General features: G+C 36.6%; 1 protein-coding gene across 1 annotated transcript; it reads left to right on the top strand.

Annotated features, from left to right (window-relative positions):
- Positions 1 to 1,794: 1,794 nt before the first annotated feature.
- LOC142357055 (transmembrane anterior posterior transformation protein 1 homolog) lies at positions 1,795 to 26,313 on the top strand. The gene is made up of 6 exons (XM_075408773.1): positions 1,795 to 2,289; positions 2,937 to 3,193; positions 20,155 to 20,480; positions 22,436 to 22,563; positions 23,213 to 23,338; positions 25,429 to 26,313. Exons 1-6 carry the CDS (start codon positions 1,810 to 1,812, stop codon positions 26,056 to 26,058), a joined length of 1,947 nt encoding a protein of 648 aa, XP_075264888.1. The 5' UTR covers positions 1,795 to 1,809; the 3' UTR covers positions 26,059 to 26,313.

Genomic DNA, 26,313 nt, shown 5'->3' with positions numbered 1-26,313 from the left:
TTACTAAACTAAAACTTTTAATCAGCCTTTACATTGTGTGTCTGTGTACGCGTGCGGGCGGGCGCTTGTGTGTGTGAGAGAAAGTGGGTGAAAGAAAATGAGTGAGTGAATGAATGATTTGACTATTTGAACGTATCTGAGTTTTCGACTAACTCTTACGTTGTTTATTTTCCCAGTTTTGTGTAAAAAAATGAAAAGTACGCAACATTTGGTTTTACTTTAAAAAATTTGAATTATAGTAGTGGTCTATATGAACATCATTTGAAGCTGCTTAGTGAATTTATCGACATACAACCCCATCGACCTCGCCACCGAATGATTTAGACTCGGCCATCGACCTCGCCACCGACTAAACCTTTTTCAATCGGAGCAAGTTTTTTGTTCATTCGCGTGATTAAGTTATTGGTAACACGTGATCTATCTCTATCAAAAACGACTGTCCTCACTAGACTTTTGCTTGCTTAAAGGAGATAGGTTGACTGTGTATATTTAACTGAAGGGGTTTCAAGGGCAGCTAATATAAACCATACATAAGTAAGAAACTTTCTTCGACCTCAAAATTTGACATCAGCAATTTTAATTAAAAAACTGAAAGTTCTCTTCTTAGTTTTTTTTTTTTCAAAATCTTTTTGGGACTGTAGATTTGCATAGTTATCTATGCTTATTATGTTTTATTCCCTGAATTATTCCTTGGAATGTTTGAACTGAAAACCTGCTGGTAGTTCCACTTGTTTGAAGGTTGTTTAATTGCTCTTGAACGAAGTTCATAGCAATTATTGTAAACGTGTGTCTTTTTTATGCAAAATTTTCGCTTGACATTTTTGACTTTTCGAGTGACTTTTACGCCGTTGACTTTTTGCGTTTCGCGTGATCTAAAGTTCACTCTCAATCAGAATTTCAAGCAGCTGAATACAATTGGCGGCAATTTAATACTAAAAGTCAAATGAAAAGTGCGCCGAAACTGGTGCCATTTTTTACTTTAAATCTTAATAGTGGTATATGTTAACCTCTGTGGGTATTTGAAGCCCACTATTGAACTTTTTATTCCCAATTAGGGTACCCCTCCTCCTCCCCCTCCCGACTGAAGCAGGCTGCAATTGATTAGAGCTCCCACTAGTCTTTCGAGAGCAATGCTTCCGACGTTTAGTCGGTTATGTTTGTTTTTTTATTTTTCGGAGATGAGTTATAGGGATCGTGTTGTTTACTATGGGTGCACATTTATAAGCACTGATAAGCTAGTGCCAATTCTTTGTACTAAATTGCAGTTCAGTTGCTGTTAGAGTTTTTAATGCGTTGCCTTTTGAACGGGCCAGGAGGTTTTGCTAATTGAGCTGCAATAAAGTCTTTTTTTTTTGTAGAGGTAGCTTTTTTGTTTTTGCAGTATTTGCAAAATTGTTGACCATAGGTAAGATATTTTTCCATAATCATTATTGATAATTTTGACCGGAAAGGGCTATTATGTAGCTAGATTCTTTCAAAACCTCCGAGTAACTTAAAAACTGAATGAATTTTGTGTTGAAAACTTCAATGGAGACGAAAAAGATAAGAATCTTTTTCATGATCGATGCTTTAGCCGAAAGTTGATAGAATCGATTTTTCTGGAATGGAATTAATAATTGAGAATGACGAAATGGAAAATACCTGTCTTAGCAGACTGAGGCATTGCCGTAATTTCTGAATTTGGAACCCCTATTGAATACTGAATCAGCTTTTCTCGAACCTATTGAATTTCTTAATGGTCAAAACTGTTAAAATATGTTTGCTATGCTCGTTCTTTGACACATTTTCAGGTTGTCTTTGTTTCACAAAATGGCTGCATTTTCTACAACTCGCGAGCTGAAAGCAAATTACAACAGCGAGAATGTCAAAAGTGCCAATTTCCAATATGACTTAGTCTCAAACTTGTCCAAGATGTCATATACAAAATACTTTGAAATGGAAATCAAGAACACGTACGAATTGAATAACGAACACGAAAAATATGAAGAGAAAATTGAGAAAGTTTACACGTTGATCAGAATTCCCTTTCATTTGGAAAAATTCTTCCTGTATGGATTTATGCTCGCGTTGGATTCGTTCATATTTGTGCTAGCTATGCTCCCTATTCGACTGTTTCTGATAATCAAGTCGGTTTTATTGTCGTTTTTTGGACGCCAGAGAAAGACAAGTGACGGGAGGAGGAAACGGATGTTAGAGCCCGCTCAGATTTGTGATATTGTGAGAGTGCTATTGACTGTGTTCTGTTGTTGCAGCCTTCAGTGGATAGACTTGTCGTTTCTGTACCATCAGGTAAAGTGGTAAAATATTTTAAAACACATTTTCGTGATTAAAAAAAATTTCGTCCTGTGAATTTTATTTGAAGTGATATTATGAATATTTTCATAATATTTATGAATATTACGAATATATGAAAATTATAAATTATTAATATTTTTGTCAACTGATATTTTAAATGTTTTTTGTAATTTTGCGATAACTACTTGCCGAGCATGGGAAATTTTCACCAAAAAGAATGAACAAATTTCAATCTTAAGCGTATTCTATGATGGATGGATAACTCATGTTTTGTCTGAAATTGAAACAATTTTATGTCGTATCATAAATGTTTTTTCATAGCACTCGTATTGCTAGATTTTTGTTTCAACAAGCTTTACGCCTAGTTTTTAGATGTATAAATTTCTGGGTTCTTTCTGCTAAGTTATGAAGTCGCTTTGAAGACTGAAGATATCTTGTACGGATATCCTTTTTAATTGCAAGCTAAAAACCGTTGTAATCAGTTAAGTAACAAATGGAACATAGCTTTACGTTAAGAGTTATGTTGGTTGGCATTAGTTTGGAAAAAAATTAATCAATTATGTATTGATGACGTTAGAGTTTGAGTTGTTCACCTATCCGAGAAAACGAGTCTACATTCTTGAACAATTCTGTTTTCTCAGGTGCGTGGCCAGAATGTCTTGAAAGTGTACATAATATTCAATATGCTGGACGTTGCAGACAGACTGTTCTCTACTCTAGGACAAGACCTGATGGACACTGTGTTTTGGACAGCTACGCGTATAGCTCAAAAGGATCATGCAATGGTGTCCATATCAGCTCTGAGAGCTCTTTTCAAATTCCTCTTCCAGTTCTTTCTGGCCTTCATGTACATATGTGTGCATTCAGTTATCATCCTTCTGGAAGCTACAACTTTAAGGTAGCCTTTTTAAACAAATAAAAGGTGTTACGCATTGATTTTTAGAGTATTTTTGTGGGTTGTTATTGATACAAATTATGGAGATAATCTAGAGTAATTATTGCCATTTACTCTTATTTAGATGTTTCACAGTGCGATTTTTAGCAGATATATTTAAATAAAGTTAGCTAGGAAAAGCCTTTTACTGAGCGGTTCGGATGTACGATATATCCACTAGTTGCCTTGGTTTAGGAGTATCTGTGATCTCAACATTATTTCTGACGAGTAGTCTCAGACTTGGAAAGAATTTTAAAAGAATTGCCAGTTCAATCTTTTATTATTTCCTCTGTTAGAATTAAGAAAGATGTCACAATAATTGAAAGAAAGTTTTAGTTTTTATCAACTGATTTCTGGGTCGGTTCGCTGGTGTTCTGGGGATAGTGGGTTCCGCAGGTTTTGTGCCTTCAGTTGTATTGGTCCTTCGCAAATATTTACTGATTTTCAAGTAGGGCTGTTTCCGGCTTTTGTACGTCTCTTGATGTTTGTTAAGTACATATACAAGTTCCGTATTAGCACCTACTTTATCAGAATAATTACTTCGCCAAGTACATAATCTCTCATTAAGTTATTTACTGATTATGTGAATTTATCATCAAGAAACTCAAAAAAGTAAATATTGAGGCCTTTAGGCACTTGATATGTTTGCTATTAAACTGTCACTTCTGCGGTTGTTTTTCGTATACATAAACAAATTAGAGGTTACAGGCCTAGATGGAATTGTTAGCTATAAATGGCCTTGAAACTAAATGAATATTAATTAATTAATATCACTTATTTATGGATATTTTAAGGAATATCATCACGTAACTATGAGGGACGAAATAGGGGCGTGACACTACCCGACTTTAGGAAAATTTTCCATGAAAATTTTGAAGGAACTGGGTTTTTACAATTTTTCTATAAAACGTATAATCTGCACGAGTATAAGGATATAAACATATTTTTGTTGGAGCCACCCAATTTATGTTTTCTTAGAAAAGAGTTTTGAACGAAAGCATTTAAGGTTAAAAAGAGTTAAAGAAGTTAAGAGAAATAAAGGTTAAGTTAAGATAAAGTTAAAATGAAGAAGGTTGAGACAAGGTTAAAGGCTTTAAAGAAACATTTAGGGGAGATAAAATGCGCTCATTCAGAAGAAAGAGTGAAGACATAAGATAAAGTGACGGTTAAAAGAACAGCGGGAATTAGCACTGGGAATAATCATGGTTATTTCTGTGAATAATGGCTCTAAACTTTTGAGGAGGAGACACATATGGTCAAACTGGAGGGATGGTTTAATGCACTGGTTTAGGTTGTGAATTCAGGTACTAGTTTGAACTTATGAAGCACTGATTAGTTAAGCTTAATGAATGAAGAGATACTTAATGTGTGAGAGGAATAATACTTGTCAAACTTATATAAGACTATCAAGAACTCAAAGCATACTTTCCTCTGGGGTTTGAGCTGTATTCTCCAGTTCGTCTTCTGTATTGAACCGTTCCAGGGTGTTCAATGAGAGAGCCGAAGTTGTTGGCATGGAATTTCGTCTTCGTCGCTTGAGTGTTCCAAGTTCTTCTGGAGATATGACTGTTGGAGGTTGCTTGAGTTGTTTGGCAAGAGTTGTGACTACATCTGCTTTTAGATGTTTGGGCACGGAAACTACTGGGTTTAGCGGTACATTGGTTCCGTTGAGCTTCATGAAATTTGGTACCATTCTTCGTACAAAGGCTACTTTATGGTATAAGAACATGAAGAAAATATGTAACGCTAGATTTCCGATAAAAACAATAATGGTTAATGAAAGGGAAAGTTTGATCGGTACGTAAGATTCAAGTTTATCAATTAGTGCTGGCTGGAATGTCTTCATTTCAGTGGTAATTGGCTTTGCTATGGCATCTAGTGACTCTGTTGATAATTTTCTGTTCGAGTAAATAAATTCCGTTTTAACTTTCTTCAATAAATCGAGATTTGCTTCGGTGGGAGAGTCATATTTCGGAAGTTCATGTTTGTTAGGCACTGAATCAATTAAATGGGCAAGTGGATCTGATAATTTAACATTAATTCTGGTTGCTGGAAGGTACTGACAACTTTGTAAATCAGCTCGAATCTTAATGTTGTCACTGAACATTGTATGTCCACATTTTAATGTGATTAAACAGATGTTACAACCTTTGTGAGGAACATTGATGTGTCGGCCATTTTCGTCCATACCAATCTCACTAAGGGTATAATCACTTGAAGCTGATGTGAGGAGCCAAATTCCATATCCGAGGTTCTGTGCTCGTTCTGGGTTGGGTAACACAACCTTCTCTGTATCACATACTTTCAATGCTGAGATTGTGTGGTGAAACTTGAGGGTTGCTAGACACGAGGAGAATCCTAGGTGGGTTTCCATTGTCTCATGACAGATTGTGTATCGTGGCGATCCAAGGCAGTTGTCATACTGGGCTTTCGTCAGTACTGTGGTTTCCATCTGTCCTTCTGAGATTGCTAAGTACTCCCCTCTATTACATATCGTAAGGCGTCTACGGAGTCCTTTTGAGGCATAGGGATTACTATTGCACGATAAACTTCGAACACTGTCTGGCTAGAGGCTAGGGGAATGGCTAGTGTCAGTAAATGTCCGTCTTCAACTGTCGAAATCTCTTGTACTAATTTCGCATCGTAGTACGAAAGGATGTCAGTCATGGGTATTGCCAAAGTTAGACGATCTGGGGCGTTCTTTTGGCTATCATGGACTGAATCAAGGATCTTTATCAAAGATTTACGAGGCACTAAGGAGATTGGAAGACGTTTGTCAAGCAAAGTAGGAATTGCGTTTATAACATTAATTCGAAAAGAATATAAGGCTGCTCTGTAACTTTTAATATCTGCATAAAGAGTGAGAAGTAATGAAGCTGCTGTATCAAAGTTAATATTCAATTGTTGCTGTGATAGTTGGATTTCCATGCAGGTTGCTAGTGCGTTCAGATTGTGATCTATAATTGCAAACTGTTCCTCTACTAGTTTCCAGTTTCTGTTCTGGTTTTCTTGCATTTCGTTTTGAACTTTTTAAACCTTTGCAAGTTCGTCAGCAACTAGGAAAAATTTCTCATCGGTTTGTGCTCCGATTTCCATGATATAGTCGTTGAGGCTATTGAAACTGTTAGCTAATCGATCAATATTTTCAGCGTTTTAAGACGTTCGCTGACAAGATCCGAAAATTCCTGTAATTCCACCGCATCCTCCGCTACTCATTGCGATTCCTGGACCAAAGAGTCCAATTCCAGCAACTGCGGCTGCTATTGCAAGCGGGGCGGCTCGTTTTTGTCGAGTGTGAGGGTCTTCTTTGACTCTGGTAAGGAGTTTTTCAGTCTCGTTGCACAATTTGAGGACTTCAATTTCGGCTTCTATGGTTTCATTGAGTATTTTTGTGTAAAGCCAATCAACATTGAAGGCAGCTGTTTGGTTCCGGTAAGTAGTGCTATGGGTAAGGTTGCAAAATTCCGATTGCGTGATCCACTTTTTCGAGAGATCATTAAGTAGAGTCTCTACTTGTTGTCTGATAGTGAAATTATAGCGAGGAAACGGTACTAAAAATTCCACATTTATGAACTTTTCGGTAATCAGAATCTTTCCTTCTTTATGGAAGATGATGCCTTTATCCAGAGCTGCTTCTGTATTGATCGGAGTTTCAAAAGTGGGGCCGAAAAGTAAGAGATTTAACACAATTGTGAGTAACATTTTCATATTTCAATAATATCGACTTTGTTTCAGGACAATCTTCTACTGATGTGGCTCTTCTGAGTGTTTCAACTGGCTCTATTTGGTCTTCCGGTGTTTATTTGCTCATTTAGTTACTTTACTCGGGCTTCTAGATCTAGTTTTCTCAATATGTCACTTGTTTATGTGATGTTTGTTTATTTCAGGTGTACTCTACTTTTAGGTGATGTGTGCTGATGTGTGTATTTATTGATATTACTACTGAGTATGGTGTTTAAACATGTTGAAGTGTGGTTATTTGGTTGAATGATGGGTGTGTGATGATGGGGATAGTGGTTGGGGGGGTCGAATTATGCAGTCTTTACATGTTTTTTCGAGTTTTTCAGATTATTTTGCCCACAATATTGCACCATGTGCTTTAATATCACTGTTTCCTCTTTAATTATTGGATGTTGCACAACTGGGACCAGGTTTGTCGGAAGGAACGCTGTTCACTGGTCAAGATTGAAACATCCAAAGTGCAATATGACAGCAGTAGATGATATAGTTATTGATAATGGGAGTGGTGGTGGGACTGAGTGGTGGATTATTATTATATTAGTATTCTTTTTATTATTATCATTAGTATCTGGATTGTTGGGAGTGTGGGCAAATCGAAGGAGGAGAAGGGGGAAGTGAAAAGATCAGAGGAGGCTGTCAGGGAGGATTCAGTGTGACTTATTATTTATTTTTATTTTATTTAACTATATTAATAGTTGTAATATTGTGTAATATTAATATTAATATAACTGTGTAAGGGACTGACTGTTGGGACTGACTTTAATATTGTAGTTTTACATGTAATATTGACTGGTGCTACTAATATACTTCGTACATGGTGCTAGTAATATGGTAGTAATTAATATATCAAGACTTGTTTTGTGGGGGGGGGGGGTTGAGGATATAAGTAGGGGACAAAAGGAAGAATTAGAGAGACGTAGTAAATAAGTGAATGCTAGTGAAGGGTGCAATTGTATGTTCAGAGCGTTGTTGTGTGTTTTGCGGCATGTGTTATTAACTATTAGCGGTCATTATAGCATGGTATTTAAATGTCCTTGGCATTTATTGCGTAATTTGTTCTGTTTGTGTGTTTTCATTCCTGTGATTGTTCATTTTTGACTTAACACGTTAACTTTCTGCTTGCTTAATAACTAGTTTGACTCAATTTTTTAAACTTTCAGATAGTTATTGTGAATCATGGATGTTGCCCAGTATGAGGATTTTCTGACTTTCTTGCGAAGCAAGTCGTTGTCTCAGTCTGAATGGGTGTATCCATCATTTGTTCGGTCATCTGAGGAGCGACGAGCTTATCGGGACAAAGCAGAACATATGGTACTGGGGACAAAGAACGTGGGAACATCAGAATTGGCCGTACATCGGGAGGTGTTGATGTACAAAGTGGAAGTGAAGGTGGGCAGCGAGATGCAAGTTCAGGAGAAGGAAATTCCAACTCAGCAGATGGTGTCTCAGGAGTTGGCTTCGCTTCATGTCGGGTTTAGTGCTTCTGCAAAGCACATTACTCGTGTGAGGTCACAAGTCGATCGCCTGAAAGCTGCTGGGTTCTTCTTTCCACGGTCGATGGGGGGATTGCAGGCCGCTGTTGAGAGGTAATTGCATATATTTATAATATTTATTGATATTTTTATTTGTTTTTCTTTAGTTTGTTACATGTATTATTAATTGTGGAGTGGTGTATGCTTATTATTTAGAGCTATTCATGAGTGTGTGCCATGTTTCGTGAAGAAGATGCACGGCAAAGAGGTGCATTGCACTTTTTTCCGTGCAAATCTGCGTGCAAATGTGTGTGCCGAATTGGGGTACGAGTTTTACAATGACATTTATGCTGAGCATGTGGACATAGTGTCATTTAAAACTCCAAAGTTGCTTGGTGCGGCTGGTGTGAGGGCCGAAGTTGGTGGTCTGTGTGCTCTCAGTGCTCTGTACTACACTTTAACTGGTCGGAAGTCAGGTATTTGTTGTGTTTTGTCGCAATTTTCACTAAGTTTTGTTACTTTAATTCACGTTTGTTTGGTTTGTTGTAATGTATGTTAATGAATTATAGGGTTTGAAGCTATTTTTCGGGTCATAACGTTGATTTTTGGGTCCAAAATGCGAATTTTCAAGCATGATTTTTCCACTAATTGAGCTTCTTCGAGACATGTGTCAGTCTGGTGATTCTCTAGTGGCCTAAATCAGGTGCTAACTGTTGTTACTGATATCTGTGGCTATCAGGGGTAGCATTTTGGTAGGTTTGGAGTTGATTAACTTAGGTTTTATACCAGTTTTTCTGTGAAATGTACTGATTTTTTACTTGTGAAGCGTCATGTTTGGTGCATAAGTTGACATAGATTGAAGAGAATTGATTTTTGACAGTAATTGTGGGGGTCATACTAGCGAGTACTATGTTGGTGGCAGCTATTGGTGTGGTTTAATGCATTATTTGACTATAATATATTAAGTTTTTCAGTTTAGAATTTCGGACCAAATTTTGTGAAATATCTGCAATTTTCGGTTTTTTCACTTTTTTCAACATTTATGAATTTCTGTGCGATTGTATGGGTTTATTGGGCTTGGGTAACTACTAGGGAGACTGAATATTGGATATGGGCTCATAATTCGGCTATTCGATACTATTTTTATGTTCTAAATTTTGCTCTGTTTTGACGAATTTGAGAAGAGTTTGGTAGGCTTCAGTTTTTTGCTATTATTTCAACATTTTACTTAATAATTTTCAATATTTTTGATATGGGCGTGTAGAGCTTGAGCATGCAGATGTTTTAAGCTAATAATATCAGGTTTTCGATCATATTTTGGATTTTCCGAACATGTTCGTGAATTTTCAAAAAGTCTCCAAATTGAGGGGCCCAGCGTCACTCAATTTTTAAAATGCTTCGATTGAGCTCAAAATTGGTGAATCGCTTTGTCGGCTCAAAAAACCCTGCAGCGCAAAAATTTGGGTGGTTTTGACTATTTTTTAACGTTTGTTCTAGTTATAACGTTTGTGCTGCAGTGAACCTGGGTTTTTTTAAAAGGCCCAGATAGGGGGTAGGTTATTGGCTATGAGGCTAAGAAAAACTTGTTCAAAATGATTGATATTGCTATGGTTGGACTGCTTATGAGTGGGGCTAACTGAATTAACAATAAAATTGGGCATATTCGGGTATTAAGATGCATGTTTGATCACTTTTTTCGGAAATTTCACTCGATTTTTTGTGACTTTCGTTACTTTGGCAGTCTTGTATTGGCACTAGGGGGCTGGGAGTGCATATTCTGAGAGCTATAGATGTGGGAGTGCTGATGGTGTGGTTAATTTTTGTCAGAAGTTAATTTTTTTGACTCTAGTGGGAAATAACTGAATTTTTCCTGACAAATTTGTGGCGGTTTCAGAGCTTATTTGGGTTGAAGTCTTCATGGTTGATACTGGGATGAGTTGGGACTGATTTTTATGGTACTACGAGGCTAGTGGGGGGTCGCACTAGGTTTGTAGGTGGTATAGGTGGCTTTTATCGGGTCAGGTGGAGAATAAAATGACAAAATTTTTGAAGCGGAGGATTGAAGCAGAAGCGCAATTTTCGTTTTTTCGTCATTTTTCAATATATACTTGGAAATATTGGGTTTTAACGGTTGTTTGAGTTTGTACCATGTAGGTGGTAGCTGGGGGTAGCTGCTGGAGGCATTTGGGACAGTTTTTGGCATGTTTTTGGGATATAATTTACACTACATTTTAATCAATTTTAACGCACTTTGGTAGGGTTCGGTATTTTTGTCATAACTCAACTTTTATTGATTTTTGACGGAATTTTTGGGTATTGGGGTGTCAAGCGTGAGCAGTAGGATGGTCTAGGGCTATAAAATGGGTCAATTGAAGGTTTTTTGTAGGAGTTATCATTGAATTCGAGCGGATTCGAAAAGTGTCAAAAATTGAGGGCTCCAGCGTCACTCGATTTTTAAAGTTCTCCAAATCGCTTCAAAATTTGCATGTCGGCTTGAAAAATGCTGCAGCGCAAAAATTTGGAATGATCGGGGCTTTTTTCACAATTTTATGACTGTTTTTCTGAGTTGAACCCAGGATTTTCGGAAGGGTCAATTTTAGACTAAGTTTTTGGTACTTAGAACGGGTCGAATGGGGTCAATAAAGGCTGGAATCGCTTCTACTGGATGAGGGATTTTCAGAACAATAGGTTAATCCAGGTTCGGACAAGTAGTTTTGGAGATATATCAAAATAACTGGATTTTGAGGTCAAAAATTTTCGGTTTTTGGCGATTTTTGGGCTTTAGGGCTAAGTTGCTCAGGCTTGTTGGGCTTTTGGGGCGGATAAAGGGTACTGCTGGACTGTACTGGGTCTGTACATACCAATGGATATAGATGGTTATGGGTAGAGGGTCGAAGACTTGGCATATAAGCTCAAAAATGATGTTAAAATCTAATTTATCATAGCCACTGGCGAGTTTTGGAAGACTTAAGTGTGAAATTCCTGCATCTATTACTATTTCTCTCAGCTCATAGAGACTTGCTAATACAGATTCGTAAGTTGGTTTGTGGTAGTATCTGAATTTTGTTACTAAACTGAAGATATAACGTTCGGAAATGGGGTCGAAGTAGATTAAAACTGAGCCAATATCTGGTGGATATCTAAGTCTAATTGCACTTGGGGCTGCTGGGTACCAGCTTTTGACTTGTCGGGCTAATCCCTTTGCCATTGCAAGGTCAGCTGATATACAGTGTGCAAAAGAGTATGGTGAATATAAGATATCTGTTGGGGAACTTTGATATGTTGCATTTATTTCTTGACTAAAATGGTTTAAATTTTGATTAGATGAGCCTGGTGAAGATTTTTTTGTTTGAGATCTGGTTACTGGTTTGTTTGTTGAACTGCTGGGCTTTTTCCCTGAATATTTTGCTATACTTGCTCTAACTTGATCTAGTTTTGTCTCTCTACTTGGAGTATTTGACTGTTTTGATGCTTGTGCTGATGCTTTTATTGCTTCACGTTTTTCTTCTTGTTCCAGTCTTGCACGAGCGTTTTTTGGTCTAGGACTGCCTGATCTTCTGACTGGGTTGGTTAGGTGAGGGTTAGATCTATCTTCATCATGTAACTGTATTTGTCTAGTTATTTTAAATCCTTGCACATTTTTCTTTTGTTGGTATTCTGGTGATTTGAAAGCACTTTTCTCTGGTTTTCTTTTTGGATTATAAGGTCTGGCTCTTATTTTTCTATCAGTTAAAGCAAATTGCTCTTCGTGTGTTTCTGGAGGCGATTCAATATCAAATGGTACTATTGACGGCTGTGGCTGTTGAGCTGGTAGAAACATTTCATCGTCTGATGAGGATGATACAAGAGGAACACGAACTTCTGGTTCTTGCTGTCTAATTTCATCAGCAATTAACGGATTAACTGGTATTCGGACAATTTGTTCTCCATTACTTTTCTGGAGAACCGTACGTCAAGGGGTTTTATGGGTTCTCTGCCATGGAATAGAGTTGAAGGACAACAATTTGTGGCTGAATGATATGAAGTATTATGGATAAAGGTTGCAAGAGGAACATATTTATGCCAGTCTTTCCATTGTTCTTCTGTATTAAGTTTCAGAATTCGTTTCAGTGGTCCGTGAGATCGTTCTACTGCTCCGATAGTCTGAGGGTGCTTTAGTGAGGCATGTTTTAGCTTTACTTCTAATAAACCTGCTAATTCTGACATTAATTCAGAAGTAAAGTTGGTTCCTAAGTCACTAAGTATCGTTTGAGGAATGTAGCTGTGTTGGAAGAACACCTTTACTAGTTCTCGGGCTACTGTGTCAGCATATCCATTTGTTAATGGAACTGCGAATTGGTACTTTGTGAAGACATCTATTGCACTCAAAACATACTTATACTGCCATGACTTTAGGGGGCCTACTAAATCAATTTGGAGCATATCTCCTGGATATGATTGTAGTGAACTGACTGGTTGCAGTTTCGGTGTGATGTGGCTTTTCGGTACTCTGTTCAATTGAAGACAAGTGAGGCAGTTTTTGATGAAGCTAATGAAATGTTCAGTGAAGCCTGGATAATAAAATCGCTTTCTAAATTCCTGAATTGTTGCTTTGGTGCCTAAGTGACCTGCTGTTTGTGAATTTTGGAACCTATATATAGTCTCTTTCCACAAATGCTTAGGTACACAGAATTGTTTATGAAGTACTTTTCCAGTATCATCATAAAAATTCCGGTATAAGACATTCCCTTCAAGAATTAATCTGTTTAAGTGTTTGTGATACTTTTTTAAATTGGTTGAAGCATACTTTAAATCTGGTTGTTGATTAGGTTGTTGAATCCAGCTTATTACTGTTCTAATGTCTGTATCTTTTTGCTGCTCTTCTGCTAAATTAAGGCTAATTAAGTTGTCTGTAAGATCTGGAAACTCATCTAATGGATTTGGGTACTCAATTGAATTTATTTCTGTTTTTCTTTTTAGTTTAAACAGTCCTTGGATTTCTGTTACTGGTAAATTACTTTGCCGTTTTTTGTAGTCCTCGTAATATCCGAGTTTTTTGAGAGCATCTAATACTTCTGGATTTACTTCATCATTGGATATTTCTGCATCTAACAGTACATTTAGTTCAACATCAGGGTTTTGTGCTTCTGTATCAATTTCTATTTCTCTAACTGGAATTCTATCTGTTAACTTTAAAGACATTGTTGCTGTTTTGTCATTCTCCATTCGGGAGAGAAAATCTGCAGCATAATTAGCGCGCCCAGGAATGTGAGCAATTACTATATCAAAGGCGAGTATTCTGTCTAAACAATTCCAAAGAGATGGTGGTATTACTTTTGACTGGAAGAATTGTGTGAGGCTTTTGTTGTCAGTGAGTATAATTACTTGTTTGCTTGATCCCCAAATGTAGTGTGAAAAGTAGTCCAGCGCATAGTACAAGGCTAGGAACTCTTTGTAATAAATTGAGAACTTTAATTGTGTAGCATTAAACAAATGCGATCCAAACGATACGGGAGCGTATGTTTTCTTTTCTTTCTTTCCTGTTTCGTTTACGTAGTCTTCCAACATTAGTACAAAACCTGCACCGTGGTAACTAGCATCGCAAAGAATTACATACTGTAGGCCTGGTTTTGGCAATCGCAATGTTACATTTGTTGCTTCCATTAGATCCTTCTTTATTACTTCTAATGCTTTTACATGTTCTTCTGCGGTTTCTATTACTGCATCCTTCTTCAGGAGCTTGTAAAATGACATTAGTTTTTCACCTAAGTTAGGAATGTAATTTCGGAAGAATTGCGTGAAGCCGATTAATCGTTTTACTTGTTTTGTTGTTTTCGGCATTTTAAATTTATCAAGAAATTTCGTTATTTTTGATTTTTCTGGTGATATTCCTTCTGCACTGATGTTATTTCCAAGGAATTTCATTGTGTCAGTTGCTATTTCACACTTTTCGGGTGACAATTTTAATCCAGATTGACGTATACACGTAAAAATTTCTCTTAAAGAGGGTACCAATTGTTCAAAATTTGTTACTGCATTTCCAATATCATCCATAAACTGGGTACAGTTTCCTGATGCTAAACATGGGTCCAAATAATGTCTAATGAAAGAGCTAAATCCAGTTACTGACTTATTCAATCCTTGTGCGAGACATTTATATGCATAAGTTCTCGAAGCAAAGTTAAATGCTAGCAGTTGCACTGATACATCATCTGCCATTTGCACACAGTGATATGCATGAGAACAGTCAAGTTTTGTGAACAATTTTTTCCCGGCAAAGTAATTTATTGCGTCACTCATGTTGGAAATCGGGAAATTGGTATTCACGTAGTCATTTTTCAACAAGTGGTTTACTTAAGTCAATTAATAGTCTGAGTCTTCCTGAATTCTTTCTTTGAGCGAAAAGTGGACTACTATATCTTGATTGAGACAAGGTTGTTATCAGTCCGTAATAATGCATTAGTGCGAGCTCTACTTGTAACTCATTTCTCAAATGGACGGGCGTTGGAGGGCCTTGTTCGTAAATTGGTATGCTTCTTTCTGGAGTTAACTTTATTTTTAAATCTGTATTATATCCAACGTCAAATCTGTGTTTCGCAAAAATATCACTGAATTCGACTAGTAGTTCACCTACTACTGCTTTTTGCTCATCATTGAGGGCTGATTTTTCCCACGGAAACTTGCTTAAAAATGTTATTTTATCCTGATGTTTACCCTTTGGATCTAATTTCTCCATTTCTTGCAGTTTTAGCAGTTGCTCATAGATCTCTCTGCAAAGGCGACAAATTTGTCGGATCTGGGCACGTTTCAGGAGTTGGGAACCATAGTTTTTCATATTCCGGGGCCGGTTTCGCTGGCTGAGATTTTCTTTTCGGGGTGTCTGTAACTTGAATTAATTGATTTATTTCTGTTAAGTAATTTTCGCTCATTTTTGCAACATTTATTAATTGAGGATCTACTTCTAACAACTTTTCAGCTTGGTCTGATGTTAAGAATGAGAATTTGGCTATTTCTTCGCCTTTATTTATGGTAATTGGGTGGTCAGTAATGTTCAGGACATAGATGTAGAGAATGTTTTTTTCAGCAACTTTACTTAGAGATGATGTTAATATTACTTCACTATCTTTTTCAAAGATTTCGTTTGGAATTATTACTCCACAAAGGTCAGTGAATGATTCTAGTTTATCATAAAGCTTACATTCTAATACTGCTTGTTGATTCGGCTGTAAAACTTGCTTTTTCTGTGTATAAACTCCAAATTTTTTTCGTTTTACAACTGTTCTGGGTTGCTTTTCTGGCTTTATTTCACTTATTTGTAGTGTTTGATCAGGGAATTTAATGTAACTTTGTCCTGGGCAGATGCTAACTTTATGTTTAACAAAGAATGGGTTGCCTAGGATTACAGGAGTTGTGACAATTAATACAAGGAAATCTTCTGTAAATGTTTGTGTGCCCAATTTAAATGTAATTTTAATTGCTTTATCAATTTTAACTATATTGCCGTTTGCCATTTTAACTTTATCTAGATCAGGTTTTTCTATTTCTGTTATTGAGTTAATATTTGTGTTACTTAGTTCTTTGTAGAATTCACGACTTATCACATTTGCAAATGCTCCTGTATCGACTAGTGCGCGTCTTTCTAATTCTCCATTAAATTTAACTTTAACATAGGATAATGTTCTGCCTAAAAGTGGGACAATGCTAAATAGTTGCTGAACATGTGGTATTGGCTTTGGTGTGGATTGAGATACTTGTGTTGGGAGTTGCACAGTTTTATTCACTTTACATTTATTATTATTACTTTTGCGTTTTCTACGCTTTTTGTTACTTTTGTTATAAACTGGATCAATTACTTTATCTAAACTAGGACTAGACGTGCTTTCGTTATAATGGTTAACTGAGTTTTTATAATTTTTATTTTGTTTTTTAAAGTTGGGTGGCTTTATTAGTTTTTCTGTTGATTAAATGGGAAATTCATACCTCTCATATTTCTACTTTGGAGTGCACCAGCACGACTAAATTCTTTTGCTTTTTGCATACCGTATCGGTCTTGTGCTGGACTATCGTAAACTATACCCTGTCTAAGAAGGTTTTGTGGGGTATTTTTTGTTGGGAACCGATAAACTGGTCTATTAACATAAGCTGGATGAACAAATTGGGGACTGTCTGAAGGTTCGGTCCAATAGTTACGAGTTTGTGGCTGTTCGTTATAATGAAACGGTCTAGGGGCATTAAATTATGGTCTAAACTCTCGGTAATTGTTAGCACGGGGGCGTACTGTTGCTGGGGCCGATAGTTTTGCTGAACTGGACGATAATTAGACTGATATTGAGGGTAATTTGGTCGATAATTTTGGTATTGTGGGCGGAAATTTTGTCTATAACTTTGTTTGTAGACTTGTTGAGGGTAATGTGGTGTGAATGTGTTTACTGGGCCTTGTTCTGATGGCTCATTTTTAGGTGCTGTTCTCTGCTGAAGCTTCTGCTCAAGTTCTTTCTGATTATTGGAGATAACAGTTATTGCTTTTAACATTTTATCAGTGTTTGTTACTGTTATTTCATTAAATCCATCGTCAAAGTACTCTTCTCTATTACACATCTCCCTTATTGCAATCTGTTGGCTAGCTAAGGTGCATATTTGATCAATGGTATCTGTATCTGGCCTTTCTAAAAGCTTAGGCTTAATAAAGAAGCGCTTTATTTGCTCATTTTTTCGATTTTCTGACATCTGAAGGGCAGAATCTCTTGCTGCTGTCTCTCTTTCGAATCTACGAGCTTCTGGGTCACCTGCTCCTGCTGGCGCTACTACTATTTCAGGTGCTGGATATGCTTTATTGGCTTCAGTTCTTAACTTTACTAAGAAATTTTTAACAGTGTCTGTTTTTGGATTAAACTTTTGATTCTCTAACTTTATAATTCTGATCTCTCTGAAGTCATCCTTCGTGAATCTGTGTCTTAGGGCTGTTATACTGTCTTCAAAAACTAGTCTGGTAGCCTCTGGTAGGGTTAAGAAGTATCGTAAAGCGTCTCCTTTTAAATGTAATTGCAGAAAGTTCGCTTGTTGCGCGTTTGCGATTGCTGCAACTCCGATTGCACCTGTTATTAGTTGTTTGAACTCGTTAAAATTGTCCGTTTCTGATCCGGAAAAAGGCGTGATGTTGATCTGCGCGTGTGCCATTTTGCTTTTTACCCGATTAGACTATATACTTTTCGTTCAATCAGTCTTATTTTCGTTCTAAAGTATTAAATAGCACGCTTAACTTAACTTAATGGAGAGATTAAGGGGATTTAAGTGAAGAAAACAGTTAAATGAATAGCACAGAAATATCAGAAAAGAAACTACTGAAACCATTCGTTCTAAAAATAATAAAGAAGGGCTGCTTATAAACCTATTCCTAAAGCTCCGGTCGAATCGTCAGACTTATATCGTTGAAGCCGTATGGGCCGCCGAAGTCTCACCTCTGAAGAGTGCCCCTTAGTTTAGGAAAATTCGTGGGGACCACGACCGCACAGGCCTTGTGGAAGCTGCACTCAGATAGGCAACAGCGTAATGACTGAAGTCACTGTTTGATTCATTAACCTCCGGAGCTGGGTGGGGAAATAAAATATAATTGTTTTTTATTTTTGTTTAAACTTTTGTTTTGCGCTCTTTTTTATTTATTAATTAAGTTATGGTTTCAGTAATTTATTATTCTGATGTTATCTGATAATCAGTGATGATCTTATCAAGGTTAATTTCTTTATCAGATTGAAGTTTGTGACGGATAAGTCCAAATTTACGAGATTTCTGATTTAAACTTTTTGCTGTCCAATAAATTGCAACACGTTTGTCATCTTTATCTAGCACATAAATAACGATAGACTTATAAAATGAAGAGGAAAAAGCGATTACTATCTGAGCTTGCGTTTTACTGTTGTTTTGGGTATAATTAATGTGGTTTCCTTCAATATGTTCAACAAAATTGGGGGAAGAGCGACAATTATTAATAGCGGGGAGAATTTGTTCTTTATAAATTGACATAAATAAAGCACCAAAATTAATTTTACAAATTCATTTACTCACAATATCCTCGTTTGCAAATACCCTGTATTGTTTTTGTCCGTTGTGGCGGCTGTGGTTGAGTTTGTTCCAGTTATTGTCCACTCAAACACTTTTGTATTACTGTTACACTTAGTCCACAGAGACACAAACACAGTTTCCACCCATTCTTTCCTTTGTTACTGCTTTTTGTGTTATCATCTTGCTCGGAAAGGAAGTGCTGGATGTGGTTCTGGATGATTGGAGGCTCTTAAGGTAATGGAGAAGAAGAGAAGGAAGAAAACAACAGAATAAAGAAAGGAAATATCGAAAATATCAAGGAATTAACCGAATTATCGGTCCGTTAAACTGGAAAACAGTTAATAACTCCTGTCACCATGTTACGCACTGATTTTTAGAGTATTTTTGTGGGTTGTTATTGATACAAATTATGGAGATAATCTAGAGTAATTATTGCCATTTTCCAAGGTCTTATTTAGATGTTTCACAGTGCAATTTTTAGCAGATATATTTTAATAAAGTTAGCTAGGAAAAGCCTTTTACTGAGCGGTTCGGATATGCGATATATCCACTAGTTGCCTTGGTTTAGGAGTATCTGTGATCTCAACATTATTTCTGACGAGTAGTCTCAGACTTGGAAAGAATTTTAAAAGAATTGCCAGTTCAATCTTTTATTATTTCCTCTGTTAGAATTAAGAAAGATGTCACAATAATTGAAAGAAAGTTTTAGTTTTTATCAACTGATTTCTGGGTCGGTTCGCTGGTGTTCTGGAGATAGTGGGTTCCGCAGGTTTTGTGCCTTCAGTTGTATTGGTCCTTCGCAAATATTTACTGATTTTCAAGTAGGGCGGTTTCCGGCTTTTGTACGTCTCTTGATGTTTGTTAAGTACATATACAAGTTCCGTATTAGCACCTACTTTATCAGAATAATTACTTCGCCAAGTACATAATCTCTCATGAAGTTATTTACTGATTATGTGAATTTATCATCAAGAAACTCAAAAAAGTAAATATTGAGGCCTTTAGGCACTTGATATGTTTGCTATTAAACTGTCACTTCTGCGGTTGTTTTTCGTATACATAAACAAATTAGAGGTTACAGGCCTAGATGGAAATGTTAGCTATAAATGGCCTTGAAACTAAATGAATATTAATTAATTTATATCACTTATTTATGGATATTTTAAGGAATATCATCACGTAACTATGAGGGACGAAATAGGGGCGTGACAAAAGGTTATCTTCAGGGATCATGCACAATAACTGTCTGTTTATTCCCCCTCCCCTTATACCCTACCCTCGCCTCATAAAGCATTCAAAGTGACACCACACTTGATTCACCTTCTCAACACATAAGATCTTGATTCTCTTGACTAGAGTTGCAGTGGCTTATCGCATAGAATTGTTCTGGGACAGAGGTCAGTGTTTGAATCATTCCTCTCGAGTATTTATTGCTCCTTTTTACTACTATGTTTTTTAAACACATAAACATCCTGCAAATTAGTACGCATCCTGATGGTTTTGTACCAAGTATCATTGGAGTATCTTTCTATGATTCAGTCTGCTGTGAATGTGGGGTAGACTGAAAATGGGTGTGTATAACTTCGTTGTTTGTCCCCTCCAATGCAATATGATATTTTGCTGTAATTTGTACATAGATTTTTTCATTGGAGAAATTAATTCTTTTTTTTTCAGTGTTGCCTTCAATTCGCACAACAAGAGTCTCTTAATAGTGATGATGTCGAACAATTTTGCGGAGCTGAAGGGAACGGTGTTCAAGAAATTCGACAAAAACAACTTGTACCAGCTTACCTGCTCTGACGTCAGAGAACGACTGCATCTATTAATTCTATTGGTCATAGTGTCAGTGAGGAACCTGCGAGAGTTGAATTGGGATGTGGTTTATTTCGGACAGCTGTTGCCTGAGTTAGCCCTGGTTGGGTTTTCGGAGATCATAGTTGATTGGGTGAAGCACTGTTTCATTGCCAAATTCAACGAAATACCAGCTGATGTTTACTCAGGTTAGGAATCTTTGCTAAAATATTATACTCAACATCAAAAGTAAGTTAGCTTCATATAATTTATGAGATCAAAATTTCATGTTTGATAGGAAATTACGAGAAATTACAAGAAACTGTAGAGTGCTAACTTACCTTCGATATTAAGTAAGCGCTCATTGGCAAAACTAAACGCATAAAATGCAGTTTTACATGGTCAACTGCCTGTTTTTGAAGTCAGTTTTTGTCAGAATAATTTTCACTGTTTCTATTGGTTTTCATGCTGGTCGAGGCATTATTATCAGAACTTTAATACATTTCGCTTGACAAAAATTGACGAGCCGGCTTTCAGAGAAATTTCAGACAGAAGTTGGTCAGTTTTCTGATAGCAACAGGAAGTTGACCCCACCTAAAATCTGTTCAACTTGGTCGCGCCTCCATTAATTTGAGTGAAAATTTCGAATTCAATTAATTGACGAGCATGTTGAAGAGATGTCACGTGGGACTCAACTTACTGTTGCTTACGTAAAAGTGGCAAACTTATATCTGGGTTTTCTCTGTATGTAGGCTTGTCGGTTTTCTATTTGAAATCTATGAAAGATCTATTGCTTTTGCCGCGAACAACATAAAAAGCAACGTTTTGAAGTGTTTTCTAGTCTGATTTGGCAATTCTACTTCACCTTAATCTCTTACTGCTCAGATTTTCTTTATAATAGTTAAGGGAACTATTGTGATTTTTCATAAATGGTTTTATTTGCTCGTAAATGATGCAATGAATGTGTAAGAAAGAATATTTTTTGTTGTAACACTGATAATTAATGATATAACACGGACAGGTCACGAGGTCGTTCGACATTCTCTTTCAAACCGCCTTTAACAAATATAAACTTTAACATAAAGATAACCATTTTTGACGGAATTATGCCCTATTGACTGGAGACTAATTTTACTAAGTCCCAATTAGATACAAGAAATGATTCCAGGTTATGATGTGTATATTCACGTAAGTAGTGATGTGTCTTTCTGGGCAAACTACGGGGGGGGGGGGGGGGGGGGGGGGGCATGAAAGACACATCACTACTCACGTAACTCGAGCGGCCTTGAGATACAGATATTGCCAATTATATTAGAGTCACATCATCACTGTCACCGTGATTTGCTGTCAGCTATGTTCTGTTGTGCTCTTTTTTATTCTATTCCAAGATGCTTTTCGTAACACGATCCCTCTTTGCTTTTATTCAGTTGGGAAGAATGTGTTGCCCAAATTTTCTTTTTAATTAACTTTCGTATCCGTACATGTCGTCGGGCACTCTCAAGAGGACCTTACTCTGAGTAATTTGCAATTTAACGTAAACTATTTATATATGTTCTCTCATACTCAACTCTTGTCATTGCCATACCTATAATTAGTTGTAACCAAACATTTTTTCTACAGTTTTTCTTTCATTTTTGCCAACTACTTAGATGAAAAATGGACGTCATTTACAAAAATGCTAAAGCTACATATAAATAGCTATGATCATCCATAGGCTTAAATGCCACGCAATTTTTCTTTGATAGTGCTATAGATGTCAACTGATTTGTCAAGATCTGAGTTAGGGTGCATGAATCTTTGTCGCCCAATTACAACCTTCCGGTGCCTTGCGTGGTACGAGGACTTATAAGAACTGTTTTGTTTGTTTTAATGATTCTGAGATAGGTACCAAAAATTGACTCATTATTAAGACAAAGTTAAAATTATGGTAAATTTCTGGCTAATTTTGTTTTTTTTTTTTGGTTTGAGAATTCTGAGTACTCAGTACAATCAAAGTCAACATCTTCATTTTTTGTGGCAACAGCATTTTAGAAGTAATGCTTCTTGTACGGTTTTCTTTGAATTACTGGCATTTAGTTTAACTGAAGAGCTGTTAAATACTTTTTTTAAAAATTGTTTCTATTTTGACAGTGCAGAGTGAGCTGTTTAGATTGTGATTTTGTAGAGTATCGTCTGAGTCTGGCGATGGACTGGATGGGAAGTAAGAAGAAGGACTCTGTCTCGGAGCACTGTGATGTTGTGGCTAGGAAGATGGGGCACAACCCAATTCCACTAGTCTGTGTACTGTTCAAGGTAAAACAATTGTACATATTGTCACCACCATCAGTTGAAAGGGGGATTGTGATCAGAATTTATTGTTCGGTTAAAAAGTTTTTGTGCAATTGGAGGAGTTAAAGAATTCTTCCTCCCTTGTCCTGCTTTGGAGCATTACAATGTATAATCGATTTTCTACATAAAGAATATGGTACGTATAGTAGGTTCCATGAAGTCATTTGAAAGGTAAAGATTGCGAGGCCTAACTTATGAAGCAGTTCCATCAACATGGCCAGCATGTTTTAAAAATATGCTTAGTTTTTCAGATTATTTTGTTTCAAACAGCAATCCAGTTTATGACATCAAATTTTTAAATTGCAAACGTTCGCTAACGAATCATGTGCTGCATTGTACGTCACATTGCTTGTATTGTATAGTAAAAGAAAAAAAGTAGGGTGATATTTTCACTAACGCGGAGTAGAAAGTATAGATAAAATTTTTAAACAAGACTTTTAAATAGATTTTTTTGTTTGTTCATATTGTTTGTGAAGTATTTTCGTCAGAACTATTTATGCCATAGGTTGAAAAGTTCCACCTTGAAGCTCACTTTAGAAAATGATTTGACTGCTGTGTATTGAAGAATAGGACTGCTTTAAATACTTAATAACAGTACTTTTTGTGTTTTCAGACGTTCGACCAGATCCTGTTCCTAAATGACCCAATATGCGCCTTGTGCAGTGCAGCTGTAATCATACCAGTGAGCATTGCAATCAAGTTTGTCACCAGTGTTCATGTTCTCAAACAGTCTTGCCAGGTAAATTCAAATACTATTTCTAATTGTGAATGCGTCCTGACGATTCCTTAAGGGACCTAGCAGTATTGTGAAACTTATCTTATTGTCTATGTTCTGCTACTTCAGCGTGCCAGCGATTTTGATTAGTCTGTGACCAATTGTTCAGGACTAATGTTAGGCAACTAAAACCATTCTTGTTAGAGCTCAATGAGATCCCTGATTGTTTTCATAGAAACTCAACCCAAACAGAGGGGAGTTTCGGGTCCTAATCTGGTCGACAATAGAATGAAAATGCAATCAGTAATTCCATTACCTTATCTCAATCAATGAGCCGGGAGACTGAGATAACTACCAAGCTATAAGATCAGGCTGGTCACGAGGAGTATACTGCAGCATTGAAAACCCGATTATGTGGGTTGCAATTTCAAGATGTGTCGAATACAAATGACAATTTCGATCTGTTCATGTAGTAAGTAATTTTGTTTGTTCACCACTAACTGGCAAAGTCCCGGTTAGTTTTGAACAAACAAAAAACAGAATATATTGTGTTAAGCACCAGGAAGAGGTTAACAAATTCTGTTCTGAATGTCCACAGTGAAAAAATTGCAGAGTCAAATAGTGTGTAGTATCTTGGCATAAGTATTGATAGCAAACTAAAATTTGATGGAGAAATGAAAAAGATTCTTCGGAGAATGGCTTGTGGAATAAAAGTTTTGAATACACTTTTGACCAGAGAATACGAACATATTATTACTTAATGCAATAGTAATGAGTCATCTACATTATTCCGCTTAATTTTGATAGGGTTGCAAAAGTCATTGCTCACAACTTTAGAAAAACAACTGAACTGGGGAATAAAAACCATTTTTATTAGGAGAAAATACGATCGGTCCACAGATCTCAAACTTCGCAACAAAATATTACCAGTCTCTTTTCTCTTGAAATATCATTGCTCAAAATATTTTTTTCGCTTACTCAGCAACGATCTTCCTGAATCTTCCTTAAAATTGAACCTCTCTGTCATGAGAATAAAACAACATGACATCTCTAATAAATAACGTTCGATATAAGACAGAACAATAAGTTTTTAACTGATTTTTATTGCACAAGCCATTCCAATTTGTAATAGTCTGCCTTCTAATCGTAGACTGAAAACAACATCGAAAGCTTCCTTAAAAAAAAGAACTGAAAGAACATTTTTGGAAAGAATTTTTGAAGGATGCAAAAGCAACTGATATGAAAGATGACATTGAGAGCATTAGATTTTTTAAATAGCCGCACAGCTGTAGCTGGGGCTATTATTGGCCTTCTCTTGGTTTTTTTATTTCGTCGTTGCGATTTTTTTACGACCATATGACGTCACAACCACTTCAAATCTGCTTTTTGTTCATTCGTTCATGCAATTTCAACTGAAAAGCGTGCGTGACGTCATTTTTCGCTCTTAGTGGAGCGAGTTTTTTGTTCATTTGCGTGATTAAATTTTTGGTCAGACTTGGCTTACCTCAATCTCAAAAATGACTTCCTCACTTTGAAGTTGACTCTTCGTTACTTTAATTCAAAGAGATAAGGTCAAATGGGCGTGTGTTACTCTAAATGAAGGTTGTTAGAGAGCTGCTAATAGAGGCAGCAAAAACTTAATTCAATCAAAATTTAACCAAATATAAGATATCAGCCTTCAATGAAAAGAGGAATTTTTTGGTCTGTCTTTTTTACTAATTTTTTGAGATTGCAGATCTACACAGCTATTGCTGCTATTTTTGGCAATCTGCCAGCTATGTTTTCTTCTGTTGTTTTACGAGAACAGTTTTTATCTAAGTGCATCTATTTCTGGAAATCAGGGCAGAAAATCCGAGGAAAAAAACAATGATTTTATAATTTTACACAATGTTATATTCTTAACTTTACATTGCCTCTTTTACCATTTGCATTTCTTCTTATGTGCATCAGAGGAAATTAACCATGTTCTTCTTTTTTTAGCTTATTATAAATTTGCGATCAACTATGATTCCATAAAGACGTCTAACTAAGGAGTTAATTTAATGAAATCATTGTTCTTGCTAGAATTTTTAACCGGAAGATCATTTCAAGTGAAATATTTTTGTGTATTGTAGATAATCAAAGGTCACCGAGATTCTCAACGAGAAAACGCAAAATCAGTTAGCCAATCAGACAGACAATCTCACAACTCAACACCTGTCCATCAAAGACAACACTCACCTCAACCCCCGCATAATTCGGCATCACAAAACTGCAGACAACGTGTGCAACATAGCATATCTCTACCAGATACACAATTAGTGACAGGAGAAGGAGATCCAACGTCGAAGAATTCCCTTTTCAGAGACGCCGAGAATCCAATCAACGAAACTGAGTTTTACCAAATAACCCAAAGTACCCCGGCTATTAACGAGCTTCACGAAACTCATCTCCTCCAAAACCAACAGATAAATGCCGTATCGGATTCGCCACTTTTGAGCGCTTCTTTGGAACAGCTAAATCAGTCACAAATTGGACAGGGACCTCTGTTTACAGAAAATAGTACAGTGAACCTCCCCGCTTATCAGCTTAGCTCTCCAAGCGATGAGGAAGAAGCTAGCAATGATATGGCTACGGAGATTAGAAGTAATGTATCGCCAACAAAGACGGTAAAATTCCTGTCTGTTGATACTATCGAAGCTAGTCAAAGTGACGATGAACTTGTTCGACAGCAAAGTAGAGTTGTTCACGACAAAGCTGAGTAACAGTTGTTGTGTCTCCTAACGTAGCTTATGAGATTGTGTATGTTATTTTTGGTGCTCATGGAATTGTAGCCTGATAACCGCTTTCTGAACTACGAAATGAAGACCTTAACTAAGTTAAAGACTATTGAATTCTTCATTTTGCTTTTTCCGGAAGTCAGCTAGTTGATTAACAAATAATTGATATTTTATTGTTTATTCGTAATGGTAATTTTCGATATAAATATTCTAGGCGGTAATTTACTCTTTCTGATGTGA

Source organism: Convolutriloba macropyga, unplaced genomic scaffold, assembly GCF_964194025.1.
Source record: "Convolutriloba macropyga unplaced genomic scaffold, txConMacr16.3 SCAFFOLD_985, whole genome shotgun sequence".
NCBI classification, from domain to species: domain Eukaryota; kingdom Metazoa; phylum Xenacoelomorpha; order Acoela; family Convolutidae; genus Convolutriloba; species Convolutriloba macropyga.
Note: the sequence above shows the minus strand (reverse complement) of the source record. Positions and strands in the feature narration are given on the sequence as shown.

Bases quoted from the DNA above. Each gene is read 5' to 3' on its own strand.
- LOC142357055 (XM_075408773.1), top strand. From the start codon at position 1,810: ATGGCTGCATTTTCTACAACTCGCGAGCTGAAAGCAAATTACAACAGC. The intron at 20,481-22,435 runs GTTAGGAATCTT...GTGATTTTGTAG, and splicing joins ACCAGCTGATGTTTACTCAG to AGTATCGTCTGAGTCTGGCG. The intron at 22,564-23,212 runs GTAAAACAATTG...TTGTGTTTTCAG, and splicing joins TAGTCTGTGTACTGTTCAAG to ACGTTCGACCAGATCCTGTT.